This window comes from Harpia harpyja, chromosome 19, assembly GCF_026419915.1.
Source record: "Harpia harpyja isolate bHarHar1 chromosome 19, bHarHar1 primary haplotype, whole genome shotgun sequence".
NCBI lineage: Eukaryota > Metazoa > Chordata > Aves > Accipitriformes > Accipitridae > Harpia > Harpia harpyja.
In genome coordinates, this window is record NC_068958.1 from 1,541,801 (window position 1) to 1,557,608 (window position 15,808).

Genomic DNA, 15,808 nt, shown 5'->3' on the forward strand with positions numbered 1-15,808 from the left:
AAACATACTGGAAAATATTTCACATGGCATGAAGCCCGAGTGCCGCTCCTGTGGCGAGGGCTGTGGAGGCAGAGTGCAATTTCTGTCTGAGTAGGGAAGAGTGAATGGGAATGAGGTGGAGGGTGGGAGTCAGCCTGGGCTGTCTGGGGAGGTTCCCTCCCAGCCAATAAGCTTCATGGAGCATTTTGGTGTATTAGGAAGGAAATATTACCAGAGGACCCAAGACTTCTTTTTTCCAAATAAAATGTTGACCTTTGTTTCCTTCCATCCTTTTTGCAGAGGTAAAGTAATAGTCATATGAACAGAGATTTGCTTTATTCGAAGCCAGACATGTTATTGCTGGATACTCATTTTCTGATATGAGTAATAATATATAGTAACTTTAATTGTCATCTTTTGCATGGTTTACATATCTGGCTACTTCCTGGTAGTTAAGGTTCCGTATGTTACTGTACAGTAATGTAGCTGTACAGAAAATTGAGGATATTGCACTGTCAGAGTAGAACTCGCAGCCTGGCAGAATTTACAGCTCTGTTACTGTTGTGCAAGTTCTTTTTGAGAATTGGTTCCCTAAAAAAATATGAACTTCACCCAGATATAAGAAGTGATGGATTAAATGAATTTTCATATTCATTCTTAGTTTGGAGTATGGGAAGAGTATTAAAAGAAATCCCATAGCTGTGAGAGGAGCTTGTAATTTAATTCTGTACCATTGGAAATATGTATTGTACTAATCTTCATGAAAGGAATGACATATAAGAACTAATGTTACTGAATAGTAGTTCCGAATCATATAAGTTTCTTGCCTTGGCAGGTAATTTGGCATAAATTGTTAATGTAAATCCAGGTTAGTGGGGAAGATATTATTTTACTAAAAAAGATAAACTGCTGATTAATTCAGTATAGAACTCAATTACAAATTGAAAGTGTCTCTGCGGGACGCCAGTACCCTAAAGACAGCAGATGTTGAATTGATACTCCAGCATATTTCACACTGGTATGAAATATTAACATGGTTTATTATACTTGTGTGGTGTACAATATCAGAAAGGGGGAGGTGGTGATGAGTCTGGGCTTGCAGGCATCTACCATCAGAACATGAAAAACTGTAATCACTGAGAATAATAATAAGGGACTAAGGTGTATTTTATTTGAGAAGTTCTTGGTAGAAAACAGTTAGAAAAATAAACATTTACTAACATATTATTCACAACAAAACTGACATCAAATGCAGTAAAGAATTACCTGATCTATGATTCTGTGATCTATTAATGAATGAATGTAGGTACATTTGTGTAAAAACTCAAATTGCTGAGTTTTAACAAGACTGCTAGGTCAGTGCTATGCTCTGATTTCTCTTTGCATAATTTCCTGCCCCTGCCGTATTTGTGCTGAAGATTGCTACTTCCTAACAAAGCTAATTTTTCTGTATTTTTTGTGTGAACTAGGCAGCACATTAACACTGATGTGTTCATAATCCAGGGATTTAAGCCAGTTGGGGTTTTGTCTTTTAATGTACTGTATTGGTGGTGGCAGCAGAGACAGGCTTCGTAGACTTTGCATTTGAGAAAGTGCCCAGTGATGAACTAAGTAGTAGTACAGTGGTGCAAGGAAACACAGGAATGTATGTAACAAACTGGCCTGTGTGCTTTTTTCCTCTCTTTTTAAATAGAAGTCTAGCTTTGAAAGCTTGCAGAGAAGTTAGAATTTAGACAAATGTATTTGAAGTCACCATTCCAAACAAGGCATGTTCCACAGCATTTGAACAGGATGTATTCTGGAGAGAAAATTCTAATCGTACTTAATATTCTTTGAGTCCTTGACACTGTTGTGCAAATACTGAGTCATTCACTTGCCTTCCTGTGAGTGAATGAAAGTAATGTTTCAGAATTTGGAGCATTTCAGTTTCTTGTTAAATAAGGCTGTGGAAACAGAACTGGAAAATAACATGATACATGTTACCTTGATTTAAAATAACTTAGCTGTTTAACACGCAAAGTAATAGAGTTGTTATTTCACAAACCCCACCTGCCCTTTTGCTTTAGAAACTACTAAATTTCTGTTTATCTTAGTCTTTAAGAGCTGTTCAGTAAAACTAAATAAACTTGTGTATAATATTGGAAGGCATATTCTTCTCTAGATTTAAGTTTTTTCTTTAGAGCATACGTGATTCTGAAATAGCGTATGGTTGAAATTCAGCAGAATGGAGGCGATGCTGTCTTTATACCCATACAGGGTACAGTTTTAGTCCTAGGTATCTTTGATATCTTAATTTTTCCATCATGTACTGGGAATATTCAGATAATTTCTGCCCATTCTTCTTCATGCACACTGGTGATTGTTCTCAGGACCCATCTTTCTGTTTTACTGCTCCATGTCTCCCAGATGCTGCTAATCTTACAGATTGTGACTTTCATAACTCCTTTGCCTTTGGTGTGCTTGTTCCTTTAATTCTTTCTACTTGCAACTTCTATCTCGTAAATGTTTCTTTGTGCTGTGGTCATTTGGCATGTCAGTTTAATCCTGTTTTCTGTGATTTGGAATCCTGATTCTACATATTCATCACATATCTCTATTTTAATAGCCTGTTTTGCATTGTTTGGACTGCTAAATCTCAGCACTCTGCCTCTAACTTCTTTTATGACTTTGTAGAGTACAAACAAAAGATGATGGAGAAAGAAGGGTGAGGGGGAGAGCTAGAAAGACTGCCTACTTTTAAGTTCCATTCACTGGCTCAAAGATGAGAGAAGAGCAAACTATTTTGATTGTAGCATAGGTCTATTTAAAAAAAAATAAATTATGAAACAAGGTATGTCATTCATCTGCTTATGAGGTACTATTTGAAATGCATACTCTCTTTTTTTTTTTTGGTGAAGACTTGTTAAACCCAAGTGGTTTAAATTACATGTGCCAGCTCCTTTCCACCTTCAAAAAGTAGCCAAAACAAATTCATTCTCACTAATGGAGTCTTTCAACCCTCCCCTGACAAGAAAAATACACAAAGTACTTTGCTTCTGTTTTGTTATCTCTTTGGACTTAGCCAGCATATTTTAGCATTGCTTCCAGTTACATATTGATCTCTACCACAACTTCTCCCAACAGGCAGACTTACACATCCTCTCACATGTTGTAGTCTGATTACTCTTCCAAAGTCTAATTATGCTTCTGTAGGTGCTTATGTCCTTCAGGAGGTATCACTTTCCTAGCCCCAAATTCCCAACACTCCTTTATAGATTTATTTTTTTTAGTATCATTGTCCTTCCTGAAGCTTCTGATTTTTTTCTTTCCCCTTCTCTTCCCACATGAGTCTTGTGGATTCTCAAAGTAGGATCAACTTTTGACATTATATAATTGGAATTCTGTTATATATATTATATAAATTTTATTCTGTTGTAAAATACAGTTATAAGTATTTGAATTTTTTATTTTTACAAAAACTGTTACTATCATATTCATTCTATACTAATATTCATTGTGCACTATATTTCAAATTTTTGCTAATACTTACTATTGGAGAACTGCATTATGTATCGCCTATCTAACAGCATACTGGTGACCTGCAGAAGGTATTCATTTCACTTTGGTAAGGATTTAAAAAAAAAAAATCCTTTCTACAGTTTTTAAATCTGAAAAAGGCATCTCCTGTTTAACTTGCTTGCAAAGTTACAAAATGTTGAGGAAATAATATTCACAAAGCTGTTCCAGCTGCTCCCTTTACTGCTGGAGGCATAATGATAAACTTGTTTAAAAGCTATTAGTAAAGACAGCATTCATATGATGCAGAAATATCCACATCTTCTGTAGGAAAGGCGCTCTCCTTTTTTCCTTAAGTAGCATTTGAAATCTAGAAATTGGTTAAGTGAGAAGAGAAACTTGATTCAAGTCATATACAAGAGTAATGTGTAAAAAGTTCCTTATTGGTGCTGTTTGGGACTTGCAGCATAGCAGCTGTAGAGAGGTAATCTATCAGTTCTTGAGTGTCTACAAAATGCAACTCTCTAGATAACAGGTTTAAAGTAAAGATTTAATACAGGCTCTATCTACTATGATGTTGCAGTGACAGTTTAAAACTCATTCTCTAAATCTCAGCAGACTTTATAGCTAGCAGTGGGCCCATATAAAGCTTAATGGCATTACAACACATAAATCATCTTTTAAAGATGCTACCAGTAGCACCAATATTAAATGCAGACAATTGTCTGTGTTATAAATAATTTATCAAACACCATTTCAGATTAGCCTTCCATGCTGAGTTATTTATTTTAGCCTTTACTGTACTATTCCTAAGACACATTTTGAAAGATCCATTACTGGTCACTTTAATGAACTTGGGGGTCTGGTTTTCCCCCCTCAAGCACTACAGTACATCTGTGGTGACCATTACATGGCTGATCTGGACCTCTTTGCGCCTTTTACAAGTGCTGCCCATTTGTCATGTAGTGGTAAATGGAGTTGCACATTGGAGTCCTGGGACACATTGTGTGATGTGGTGATGGAGACAAACAGATAGCTCTATAAAGTGCTGCTTGTCACAACTGACTTGTATTACAGTGCATCACTCTTGCTGTAATCTCATTTAAGAAGCAGCATGGACCCGAGAGAATGATATTCCCAGTTAGCTTGGTCTTTGCAACCGTAAAGCAGGAAGTGCTCCTTTTATATACTCTGAACTTTTAGGGTTTTTTTAAGATTAATTATTACAGTGACTCATTCATGCCCCTGTACTTAAGACCATGTCAGCACTTTTCATGCTAACCCCCTATTTTCTGATTGTAAAATAGCAGTCCTTGCTAGAACTGCGTGTGCAGGAGCTCTATCAAGGAATGTTGGGGGGGGGGGCGTTGTGGCTATTCTGGTCATCTTTCTAAATAATGAAAAGAGGAGGAGGAGTAAACAGCACTGAAGCAGGGTTTTCTAAAATTAAAACTATTCCAGGTTCATGAACTAGGCTGCACTGCATGAAAGAGACGAGATTACATTTTAGACTTTCTCAGTGTAGTGGATGCCTTCGTGCAGTTACAACTGAGCTCTACTGGCTGTACTGGATATTTTTAGACCTATTTTGATAACAGTGGGTTGATAGAGTACATTTTAAAAAGGAAATAAAATTTAAATTAGTGAGAAGACTCTGCAAGATATACATTGTTGTCTAAAAAAGATAAAATTAGAAGGGAGAGGGGAACAAACATCCACTAAGCTGCTTTAGTTTTCCTAAGCTGCAGTGCTTTTCTTATACTAACACTTGCATAATAGCTTAAAATTATTCTGGCTTTGTTACTGCTTAATTTTTAAAACATACCTATACATTCTTGTTTATTTTAGTATATTTACTTCCACTATAGTACTAAAATACCCTTAGCATGCAACAAATCAGAGAAAGTAGTCTTCTATCAGTTGAATGAGGAAATACTTGCTTTTCAGAGTTTTATTACCAAAAACACTGAAGAAATGTACAGGAATTATTTTTACAGCATGGCTGTATTGTTCTAGTCAGCTTGGTAGAAAGTGTAATTCAATTTTTTTCTTTCAAGAGTATACTAATGAAACTGGGAGTGAAATAGGAATTTATGCTGTTTCTATAGTTTACTGAAAAAAATGCCCCCCTCCTGGTCAATACCTTAATTAAGCTGTTAGGACAGGAATACTGTTATTAACAAGCTCTTTTACAGAGGGCCATCAGAGAACGCAGAGTATGCGCTGGGAGCAGACGTGACTGTAGCTGAGCTAATTTTGGGCTCCTCTTCAGCTGCACTTGTACACTGGGGCTTGTGCAGCTGCTGTCTGCATCAGGGGTTCGAGGAGCGGGCTGTGGATCTTAGCATCATTATTTTCACGTGGCAGGATAGCGGTGGAGACACCGAGGCCTTTAAAATGAAGCAAATCTTAAACAGCTGCATTTATTGAAATCGGCATTGAACATTTGCTCTTCAGTTCATGATGTCTAGTGGCAGAAGATTATTCAAAGGTGTGAAATACCAGTAAAGCAGTGATGAGGGTAAACTGAGCATTCAGTTATGATCGTGTTGGGCTAGCTGAGCAGCAACTGCCATAAATGACTTGAGGATAAAACAGAGTCCAAATTTTTGTGTTCGTAGATGTGTTTGAGTCTTTCTTCACTGGAACAGGCATGCTCTATTCACAGTTTTCATACCTTTGAGAAAAATTAAGGTGTCTTATGTGCTCTGGTATGTACTCAGGAGGCTACTGAAAAGATTACAGTGTCTGTGTGTGTAGAGAGAGACAGACACACACAACCTGTTTTCCTTGCATTCTGACACTTTCGCCAGGTGACTGCAGCACTAGCACTTCCTCTGTACAGGCTTCAGAGGAGCAGAGGGTGCAGGACATGTCCTTGTTGGTTTTGTCTCTCTTAGCGGGTAATACAGTGCCATGGGAAGAGGTGCAGGACAGAGGACTCTACCCCCATGCTGAATTGTGGGGCCTTGTCAAGCTGTAGTGTGTCTTGTCGTAAGGACTGGCACGTATAGGTACTGAGATCAGATCCCTGTAGCTGGTTTTTACAAGATTTAAAATGGTACATCAAGAAAGTTGTTTTGCAACACTTCTTCATGCTCACTATCTTCAGTTGCAGTGCAAAATTGAGGATTTACTGGCTGTGTCAGATTATTGATAATAGCACTGGATCTTGTCTGTGATAGTAAGCTGCCTTTGAAATAAGAATAAGCCCTGCTTGGGAGCTGTAGAGGGAGCCAGTGCAGCTGTAATAACCTCTTCTTGTCTAGTAAAGGCTGTCAGGTGTATCAAAACTTCTATTTCTGATGCTTTCACATCGACACCATTCATGCATTTTATTGGGGGGGAATGAAGATGATTACACATCTGTTGTAATACTTTAATAGAGAGTTTGATGAATTTGAAATTTTTTCTTGAAAAAGGCACTCGTCTGAATGTTACTTGTGTTTGTGTGACATAGATGCTATTGCACTTAGTTTCAAGCTATTTAGACAGCTTCCAAATAGTAAATTTCTCACAACTAGGTGCAGCATGTGTATTTCAGCAGCTGCATGTTTGCCCTTTTAAAAGAAAGTAGATATGCAACACCTGCAAGAAAGCAAACATTAGAACTTTTGCAGGATTTTAGTGCATGGTTTCAAAGCAGTAAGAATAGGGAGCTTTATTTCCTGTTCTAGTTTTCTATTCTAGTTTTGTTGCAAATACGATTCTACTAGTTGTATAAATTCAGGAATACACATGCTTTTGAAATACATAAATACAGTATGCATTAAATGAACTATATTAAGTATCTATTTTGCTTTAGTTACCTATGGAATTTCTGAAGTGTACAGCAGAAAATAAACTAGCAAATTTTCCATTTTTTCACTTAAATGGTAAGAACTGAACTACAAATTGCAGTATTTTGATAGAGGTACCTAGTTTGACCAGTATTTTCAGCAGGTTTCTTTACATTCTCTGCACTTGTGTTCAGGACTGGAAGTAAAAATATTAGCCAGCTACAGTTCAGTACAGAGCAAGGCTGCTTTGAAACACAGTTACTGTTAAGATGAGCTGAACAAATTTTGCAAACCAAGCTAAGTTACAGTATCATAGAAATAATTTTGCTACTACAGACTGTGATTAAATAGTCCCTATGTAGGGAAGGGATAGGCCCTATGTAACTAAACTAGTATGAATCTTTAACTTGTATGCAACTGTTACACAGAGGGTACCATAGGGAACTTGTACCCATGTGCAAAAGCCTGGAAGATAAAAATTTGTAAAATTTATTTGCTCTAGTTGTTAAGACAAAAGTCTTAATTTTGCTTCCCTGACTGTCTTTACTAAGCGTGATCTGTGCTGGGGGGTGGTGGATCATGAGCAGGATAAAAGGTGGTCCCTGTAGATAGTCCCACTGCTCAGAGCTGGTGTTAATGCTCTGCAGTACTTTGATTAAAAAGGTGCTGGTATCTCATTTATTGTTCTGAGAGCTCACAGCTTCCACTGTCACACAGACAAACATTTCTGTGAAATGCCAACACTTGTGCAATGACAGCTTTTTTAACTTTTCCAGGAAGAGGAAGCCAAACAGCTTGTGAGAGATGCCATTGCAGCTGGCATATACAATGATCTGGGCTCTGGCAGCAACATAGATATCTGTGTAATAAGCAAGAACAAGTTGGATTTTCTCCGTCCATATGATGTGTCCAACAGAAAGGGGGACAGGTTAGTATTACTGAAACTGTGCTTTATCCATGTTCTTCCCAGCAATTCCCATTTTCCATAATACTGAATTTTGTCAGAGTAATCTCTAGATCTCTATATGAATTTCAACTAAACAAGAAAACAAAATTAGTGGCTGTACCTGCAGCTGAGTAGAGGCTGCTAGTGGCACATACAGATGTGTGAAGGAAACAAATGAATTGCTTACCTGCCACAGCTTTACCATGCCAAGAGGCTGCTCTTGAGTTCCAGGCAGTCTGAGAAAGGAATCAAGTGTCACATTTGTGACTGAGCAGGTAACTTGAGTTTTCTTTTGCTATCAGGTAGCAACATAGTCTTGTTCTGCCATGTTCTTGCTGATATTTGTGTGGTGTCAGAAAGACTAGTGGCGTTGCTGTACCCCCTGCAGTTCTGCGTAATCTTAGTGTGGGGATTTGAAAAAGCAGTCACGGGCAGCACAGCCTGTTGTTAGCCACTATATACAAACTCACTGCAGGACAAAATGAAAAACCAAGAGAAAACGCCACAACTCTAGCCTGTGACTACCAGGTTGTGTTTTATTCTATTTCTATACCCCTCTAGCCAGTGGCTGGAAAACATGCCCTATGGTGGATTTTTAAGATAACACAGATATTGTTTTGATCATGACAGTTTCCTCAAAATTGTCCAGAAATATATTGCGATGTGGCGAAAGGACATTTTACAGTAAATAGCCAAATACAGCAGTCACAAGATTTTTTTAGTGGGACTAAACTTGATTCCCATTTCATGTATAAACAAACTAAAACATGCTTGTAAGCATTCAAGCTTTCCTAATCAAACAGTTATAATCTCAACCATTTCCACTATGTAAAAACTTGTGTTTTTTTCCTGAGCTCTTTCATTTGGCAAGCCACATCAAAAAGGCAGATTTTTTTTTTACTGTTTATTTTTTTACTGTTTTAATGTTTGAACATTTTACTGTTGTCAGTGTTCATTTCCTTAAAGCACATGGAAGGGTTGCACAGCATGTGAAACAGTGGTGATCACAAAGGTGATGCGATGTTGTTGCTTGTTTCCTTAAGACAGTAATTCTGAATCTCTTAAATTTTCTGTCATAAACATTCAAGTGTGGAACTCTTTGGGAACAAGGTTACATTTAAGTATGTATCATGTGGTCTTGTCATCCTGATCATGTCATAGTCCAGGATAAGAGGGGGATCAGGCCCAGTCAGCACGGGTTTATGAAAGGTGGGTCCTGCTTGACCAACCTGATCTCCTTCTATGACCAGGTGACCCGCCTAGTGGATGAGGGAAAGGCTGTTGATGTTATTTTCCTAGACTTCAGCAAGGCCTTTGACACTGTCTCTCATGGCATACTCCTTGAGAAGCTGGCGTCTCGTGGCCTGGATAAGTGCACTATTCACTGGGTGAAAAACTGGCTGGATGGCCGAGCCCAGAGGGTTGTGGTGAATGGGGTGAAATCCAGTTGGCGGCGGGTCACAAGTGGTGTTCCCCAGGGCTCAGTGTTGGGCCCTGTTCTGTTTAATATCTTTATTGACGATTTGGATGAGGGGATTGAGTGCACTCTCAGCAAGTTTGCAGACAACACCAAGTTGGGAGGCAGGGTCGATCTGCTTGAGGGTAGGGAGGCTCTACAGAGAGATCTGGACAGGCTGGATCGATGGGCTGAGGCCAATCGTATGAAGTTTAATAAGGCCAAGTGCTGGGTCCTGCACTTGGGTCACAGCAACCCCATGCAGCGCTACAGGCTTGGGGAAGAGTGGCTGGAAAGCTGCCCGGCAGGGAAAGACCTGGGGGTGCTGGTTGACAGCCGGCTGAACATGAGCCAGCAGCGTGCCCAGGTGGCCAAGAAGGCCAACGGCATCCTGGCCTGTATCAGGAGCAGGGAGGTGGTTGTTCCCCTGTACTCGGCACTGGTGAGGCTGCACCTCGAGTCCTGTGTTCAGTTTTGGGCCCCTCACTACAGGAAAGACATTGAGCTGCTGGAGCGTGTTCAGAGGAGAGCAACCAAGTTGGTGAGGAGCCTGGAGCACAAGTCTTATGAGGCTGAGGGATCTGGGGTTGTTCAGTCTAGAAAAGAGGAGGCTGAGGGGAGACCTTATCGCTCTCTACAACTACCTGAAAGGTTGTAGTGAGGTGGGTGTTGGTCTCTTCTGTCAGGTGGCTGGAGATAGGACAAGAGGAAATGGCCTCAAGTTGAGGCAAGGGAGGTTTAGGTTAGATATTAGGAAAAATTTTTTTACTGAGATGGTTGTCAAACATTGGAATGGGCTGCCCAGGGAAAGTGGTTGATTCACCATCCCTGGAGGTATTCAAAAAGTGAGCGGACAGGGTACTCCAGGACGTGGTTTAGGGGGCATGGTTAATGGTTGACTTGATCTTGAAGGTCTTTTCCAACCAAAATGATTCTATGATCATGTTCAGGATAGAGAGGTGATGAAATTCTAAAGTGAGCAAAACTTGAGTGTTAGAGGAGCTGGCAAATTTTACTTCTGCACACAGATATGTTGCTTGGTGAACTACATTACATTGCCTCATCAGGGAAATCACAGCCCTCAAGGCAGCTAAAGGATTGATTTTGCAGTATGTACTTTTATGCTATGTGTAATGAGTTGTGCAACTTTCCAATCCACTGCCAAAATAGTAGAATTTAAAGAAATTGCTTTGTCCCTTCTTTTTAAGGTAGACACTATGGCCAAAGCCACAAAGAATTGCACTGCTCTAGTTAAGGTCTTTTGGATTTCTTACTGTACAACTCCATAAGCATGACACTTCATTCTGAGCAAAAATGTCTATTGGTAGTCAGCTAGGAGAGTTTTTATTTCACATTTTAAGTGAGATTTTAGATTCTGCTCTGTAAATGGGTGAAAAGGTTACAACTCAGTTGGATGCAGTTAAGATTTCACAAACATGGCTTGATTACTGGCAGTCTTTGTGTTAAATGTTAGCTAATTTTAGCACAGAAATCCAAAGCTAGTACATTGGTGAAATTATTCTAGAGTTGCAAAAAGTAAATAAATTGCTTGTTCTTTGAGTGACAGTACACAGCAAGAATGTCCTATGCTATAAGATCCCACTTATTTTTATAAAGTAACTTTTTTTTTTTAAAGTCAGTATGTAAACTAGCATTTTTAGGAAATCTGAAACCTTACCAGTTATTGCGATCAGTTTAGATTTCTGCAGTAAGCACAGTTCCTTTACTTTGGACTTTTACAGGAAACTTCTAGAGAAAACTGATTAGTTCTAAAATTATACATGAGACTTTGCCTATGTAGTACCATCTTCCAGCTTAATTTTCACCTATTTCTTTAACAGGTATGGTAGATACAAGTGTGAAAAAGGAACTACTGCTGTTCTCACAGAAAATGTAGCACTCCTGGAAATTGAGGTGGTGGATGAAACTGTACAAACCATGGACACTTCCTGAACCATCATACACAGCCCTTCTGTGTCACTGGAGCCCAGCACTAGTTATGTTTAGAAGCCTTGCAGCATCAAGAGAAACATGCAGCTTATACAGAATAAAGAGGGTTCTGACCATTCTCCTAATTAGTGTTTTTACATGGTGCTCATTTCTTTTGCTGCTTTTCCCTTCTTACAGTGTTGAAAAGGTAAGGCTCACACAGAACAGAAGTGCAGCCTCTTCCCCACTTGTTTTAGTGCTGTGGGCTTTACCCTAAAAGATCTGTATTAACATGTGGAAGACAGCCAGGCTCCTGGAGCAGATGCCAAGCATTGTACTGTCATTGGGGCAGAAAAAGCACTAAGCACAGCAGCTCTGTTGTTGTTTTACTCCAGGAACAAAATACCAAGAGTAAAACTACTGGGCTTGCACATAATGTGATGAGTTTTAATTTAACATAATGTTCTTTTCTTGGAAATGGTAGGAAAAGGGTGAGCACTGGTGGTTCTGAACTGCTGACCTTGACCTACAGCAGACTGCTTCTACCTATGTTACTGCAGGGAAGTAACAGTGGTTATTGTGGGATGTTTAAGTTAATTCTTTACTGTTCTCTGTGGATAGAGACAGGATGTGGCATAGGTCCACCCTCCACACTGGTACACACATTTTCCTTTCTAAATTATATGACTGAAGACAGCAAAATTCAGTCTAATTGTCTTGTTACTTGCCTCTACTTGGACCTTTTTTGTCCTAAAATCCTGAGCCTGTACTCTTTGAGATAAACTCATTTCAAACTGTTTCATACAGCACCACATCATCCTGGGGGAAAAAACACAGTAGCAGAAAATCCACCTTCAAAATTTTCTCATTTAGCCAAAAGGGAAGGCATATCATCTACAGTCAGCTTCAAAAGGTTAATTGGTACCAGTCCCTACTCCTAGCATCCTGCAACAAACAGCCAGGAAAACCAGCTCTAGAGGGTAAAGACTCTCATATATACCTTTCCACAGGGACAACTGATACAGTTTATATAGTCCATTCACCCATTTTTCTCAAAAAGTATCTACACATAATAGGCTGTTAGGAACAGTTTCACACATAGGCCTGTTTTCAGTGGTTGGTTTGTTTTGTTTTGTTAAATATTTTCCTTAATACTGGACTTTTTTTTTTAAACAAAGTTGTTTATTTTGTAAATCTTTTTTTTATTTATCTAAAAATGCACAATTGCAAAAAATTACCCTTTGAAATACATTTACTTATAAGCACTAATAAATTTTATGTAGCAAGAAAGTGACCAGACTTCTCAAGATACTCAAATTTAAGCTGAGCTTCCCTGGAAGCCAAAGATCCTTTTCTGTGTTACACCAAGAGAGGCACAGCACAACCATCCCTCTGAATGTGTAGCTGCCACCATGGCTTAAAGCAAAGCTGCAGTGTAAAAGTGACAGTCTTCAGTCTTAAATCTAAGAATTGCTAAAGAAGCTGGGTATAAATTAAACAAGTTTGCCTGGGAATGTTGGAAGCAATCTGGTGCCTCCACTGCATTCTCATGCTGATTTGAATTTCCTGAATCTCTCATGAGAGCAGCAGGCTCAACTTTCTGCTGAGAAAACTCAATAAAGTGGTACCTTGCATTAATGATACCAACATTATTCACAGCAATTAATAGCTTTTCTTTGCTACCCTATATAAATATTTCAAAATTCAATGGGACATAGTTGAAGATGCACTGCAGTTTTCCTTTAAGTAGAGCAAATTAGGTTAAAAAAATCCACTAAAAGCATATATATGTATGTAACCCTCTAACCCTAATCTTATTTCCAAAAAAAATTAAGGATTGTATGCTTTTCTTAAGAAAAAACAAAAACAAAAAACAGGCACAGGCTGCATTAGAACTGTCACACACAAATCTACATTTTTGGCATTAGCCACCGTCACACATGGAAGCAGCGCTGCAACAGTACAGGCTTATTTATTTCCCCCGCTGTAGTCTTCAAGAACGTTAAGTGCAGCCCTGTTCCTCTGAACAGGCAAATGAAATGGAAACACTTGAACGTGAATCCACGTTTGTTCCTAAAGCAGTGAATATTTTTTCATCAACAGTAATGAAACAAATCATTGATTCAATGAAGGAATTTAGTTGGTTGAAAATTTTCATGTAGTTCAAGAAGATGACTCCTTCAAATCAGGTTGAGATTTTTATAAAAATTCACATTCTGTAAATTAGCTTTCACAGTTAAATAGACAGGGGCTGATCCTTATGTAGAATTAGATACACAAAGCATTTTACTTTACTTACTTATTTCTTTTTCTAAAAATTTCCAAGTGTTTAAAACACTGCTTTGCTTAAGCAAAGGTACCTAATGTACTACTGAACTTGTGGAATTATCTTCACCAAAATCTAGCTGGCTTAGGTAAACACTGTTTTTTAACAAGAACCTGTAGTCTAAAAAGAACCATGCCAAATGGGAAAATAAGTTTAAAAAGAAATTATTTGCAGAAGCAATGCTTGTTTTGGGTTTGTTTGGCATGTTTTTCTTGTTTTTTCCCCAGGTACATGCTTAACCCATCTCATTGGCTGTAGCCAATTTAACAGATAAATGCATCAGCAAAATACTCTAAATTTTCAGTTAAAAAAAAGAAATCTTGAAACAAATGTGTTTCCCACCCCCCAACCCTTCCCAGTTCCTAAGTCTGAAGAGGAGGGAATTAATAAAAACACATAAATGGCTGCTTTAAAATATATGAAGTAAAAACTGAATTTGCTATTAACCATTTGCAGAAGAGGCAAAGTAGCAGTTATACAAATTACACAAAATCTACTGTAATTCTTACATTAGTATAAAGTGATTTCACTGAAGGAATTATTTCAATATTTCACATTACAGTTAAGATAGAAGGGGTGTGTCAAATGCTCTGACACCCTTGTTAATATCATCTATCCTAGATTACACACGACAGTTTTAAGAAAGGACCCTTAAATGATCTACATCTGTAACATTATTGGCCTTAAAAAAAAAAAAAAATCACTTGCAATACCTCACAGAATCTTCACTTTAAAGCATGACCACCGTGTAAGAGTCCTTGTCAAATAACCTGCAGAAATAATGGAGCATCTTGCTATGAGTGCTCAACCCTCTCACTTATGTGACTAGGCACCAGTCGGTTTCATCTGAGAAAAAAAATTCAAGTAAGACTGAGCTGTGCTGGCTTCTTGAGTGTTTGCAGATGGTTCATGTGCTGGAGGTCCAAACATGCATTTGTTTTGCTATTTGGTGCACGTAACCAATGTCAGGTCTTTGATCTGGATCAGGGTATATGCACATGCTGACCAGCTCCCGCAGCTGAAAGACAGGAAAACATGCACAAAAATGTGAATGAATCTGCTGATTTCTTACTGGAAGAGGCTACGGGAATGTTTGTCCAACCACTGGAGCCCAGGACAGGAGCTGGGAATCTCTCTTATGCAGACATTCCCAGGCAGATTGCAGGCACACATCCATCTGTCCCGTCCCGTGTCCCCCGCACCCTGCAAAAGGGCCAGGAAGAACCTTTCCCACCAAAACTTCAGCACCAAAGATTTAAATCTTCCACACAAGCCAGTGGATTTTACATCATCATTCACAACACACTAGTAGCATATACATACCTAGGGGTTCCCTGCTCAGTGGTTTACTGCGGCTCTACACAGACTGCAATAACAACCACCCATTACTCCTGACACTGGCTTTTTTTTTTTTTTTTTTTTAAATATTTTTTCCCCGGGGGACTTTTGATACACTTCAGAGAACCAGAGCAGAGATGACCAGTATCATCAGATGACCAGCAGCTCGCAGTCAACAGGAGTTGGAAGCAGCAGGTCGGAGGAGCCAGCAAGGGAGCCCAGCACAGGAGGACCCAGCAAAGTGCACAAAGGACACGGGCTGGGGAAGCGGCACTGGGCAGAATGAGGCACCAGTGGCATGAGCAGGACATGCATGAAGGAAGGAAAAACGAGATCACTACCAGAGATCTGACTGAGGTGACAGGCGGGGATGGACTTTTCAGTGCAAATGGACTCAGGAAAGGGAGAAGTAGAGGAAGAGGTTTAAAAACATGACCTGAACAGAGCTCTCCTGTACAACAACTGCACTTCCCACACCAATCCCTGATAACAAGCCAGTTCAAGGTTTTTAATGTAAGAACAGCACTTCTGCATCTTAAGATACTGGAGCACAGCTGTCA

General features: G+C 39.1%; 2 protein-coding genes across 5 annotated transcripts in view; one reads left to right on the forward strand and one right to left on the reverse strand.

The window, feature by feature from the left end:
- Positions 1–11,730, forward strand: part of PSMB7 (proteasome 20S subunit beta 7) — a 28,553-nt gene extending 16,823 nt beyond the window's left edge. Inside the window, exons 7-8 of the mRNA XM_052815937.1 lie at positions 8,030–8,181; positions 11,497–11,730. Of these exons, the coding sequence (XP_052671897.1) occupies positions 8,030–8,181; positions 11,497–11,608 (264 nt within the window). The 3' untranslated portion in view covers positions 11,609–11,730. The remainder of the gene's footprint in view (positions 1–8,029; positions 8,182–11,496) is intronic.
- A 1,015-nt stretch (positions 11,731–12,745) lies between these two features.
- The window catches only part of NEK6 (NIMA related kinase 6), a 70,764-nt gene continuing 67,701 nt past the window's right edge, over positions 12,746–15,808 (reverse strand). For all 4 annotated transcript variants that reach the window (XM_052815941.1, XM_052815942.1, XM_052815938.1 and 1 more), the window contains exon 10: positions 12,746–14,928. In XM_052815941.1, coding sequence (XP_052671901.1) covers positions 14,818–14,928 — 111 coding nt within the window. In that variant the 3' untranslated portion in view covers positions 12,746–14,817. The remainder of the gene's footprint in view (positions 14,929–15,808) is intronic.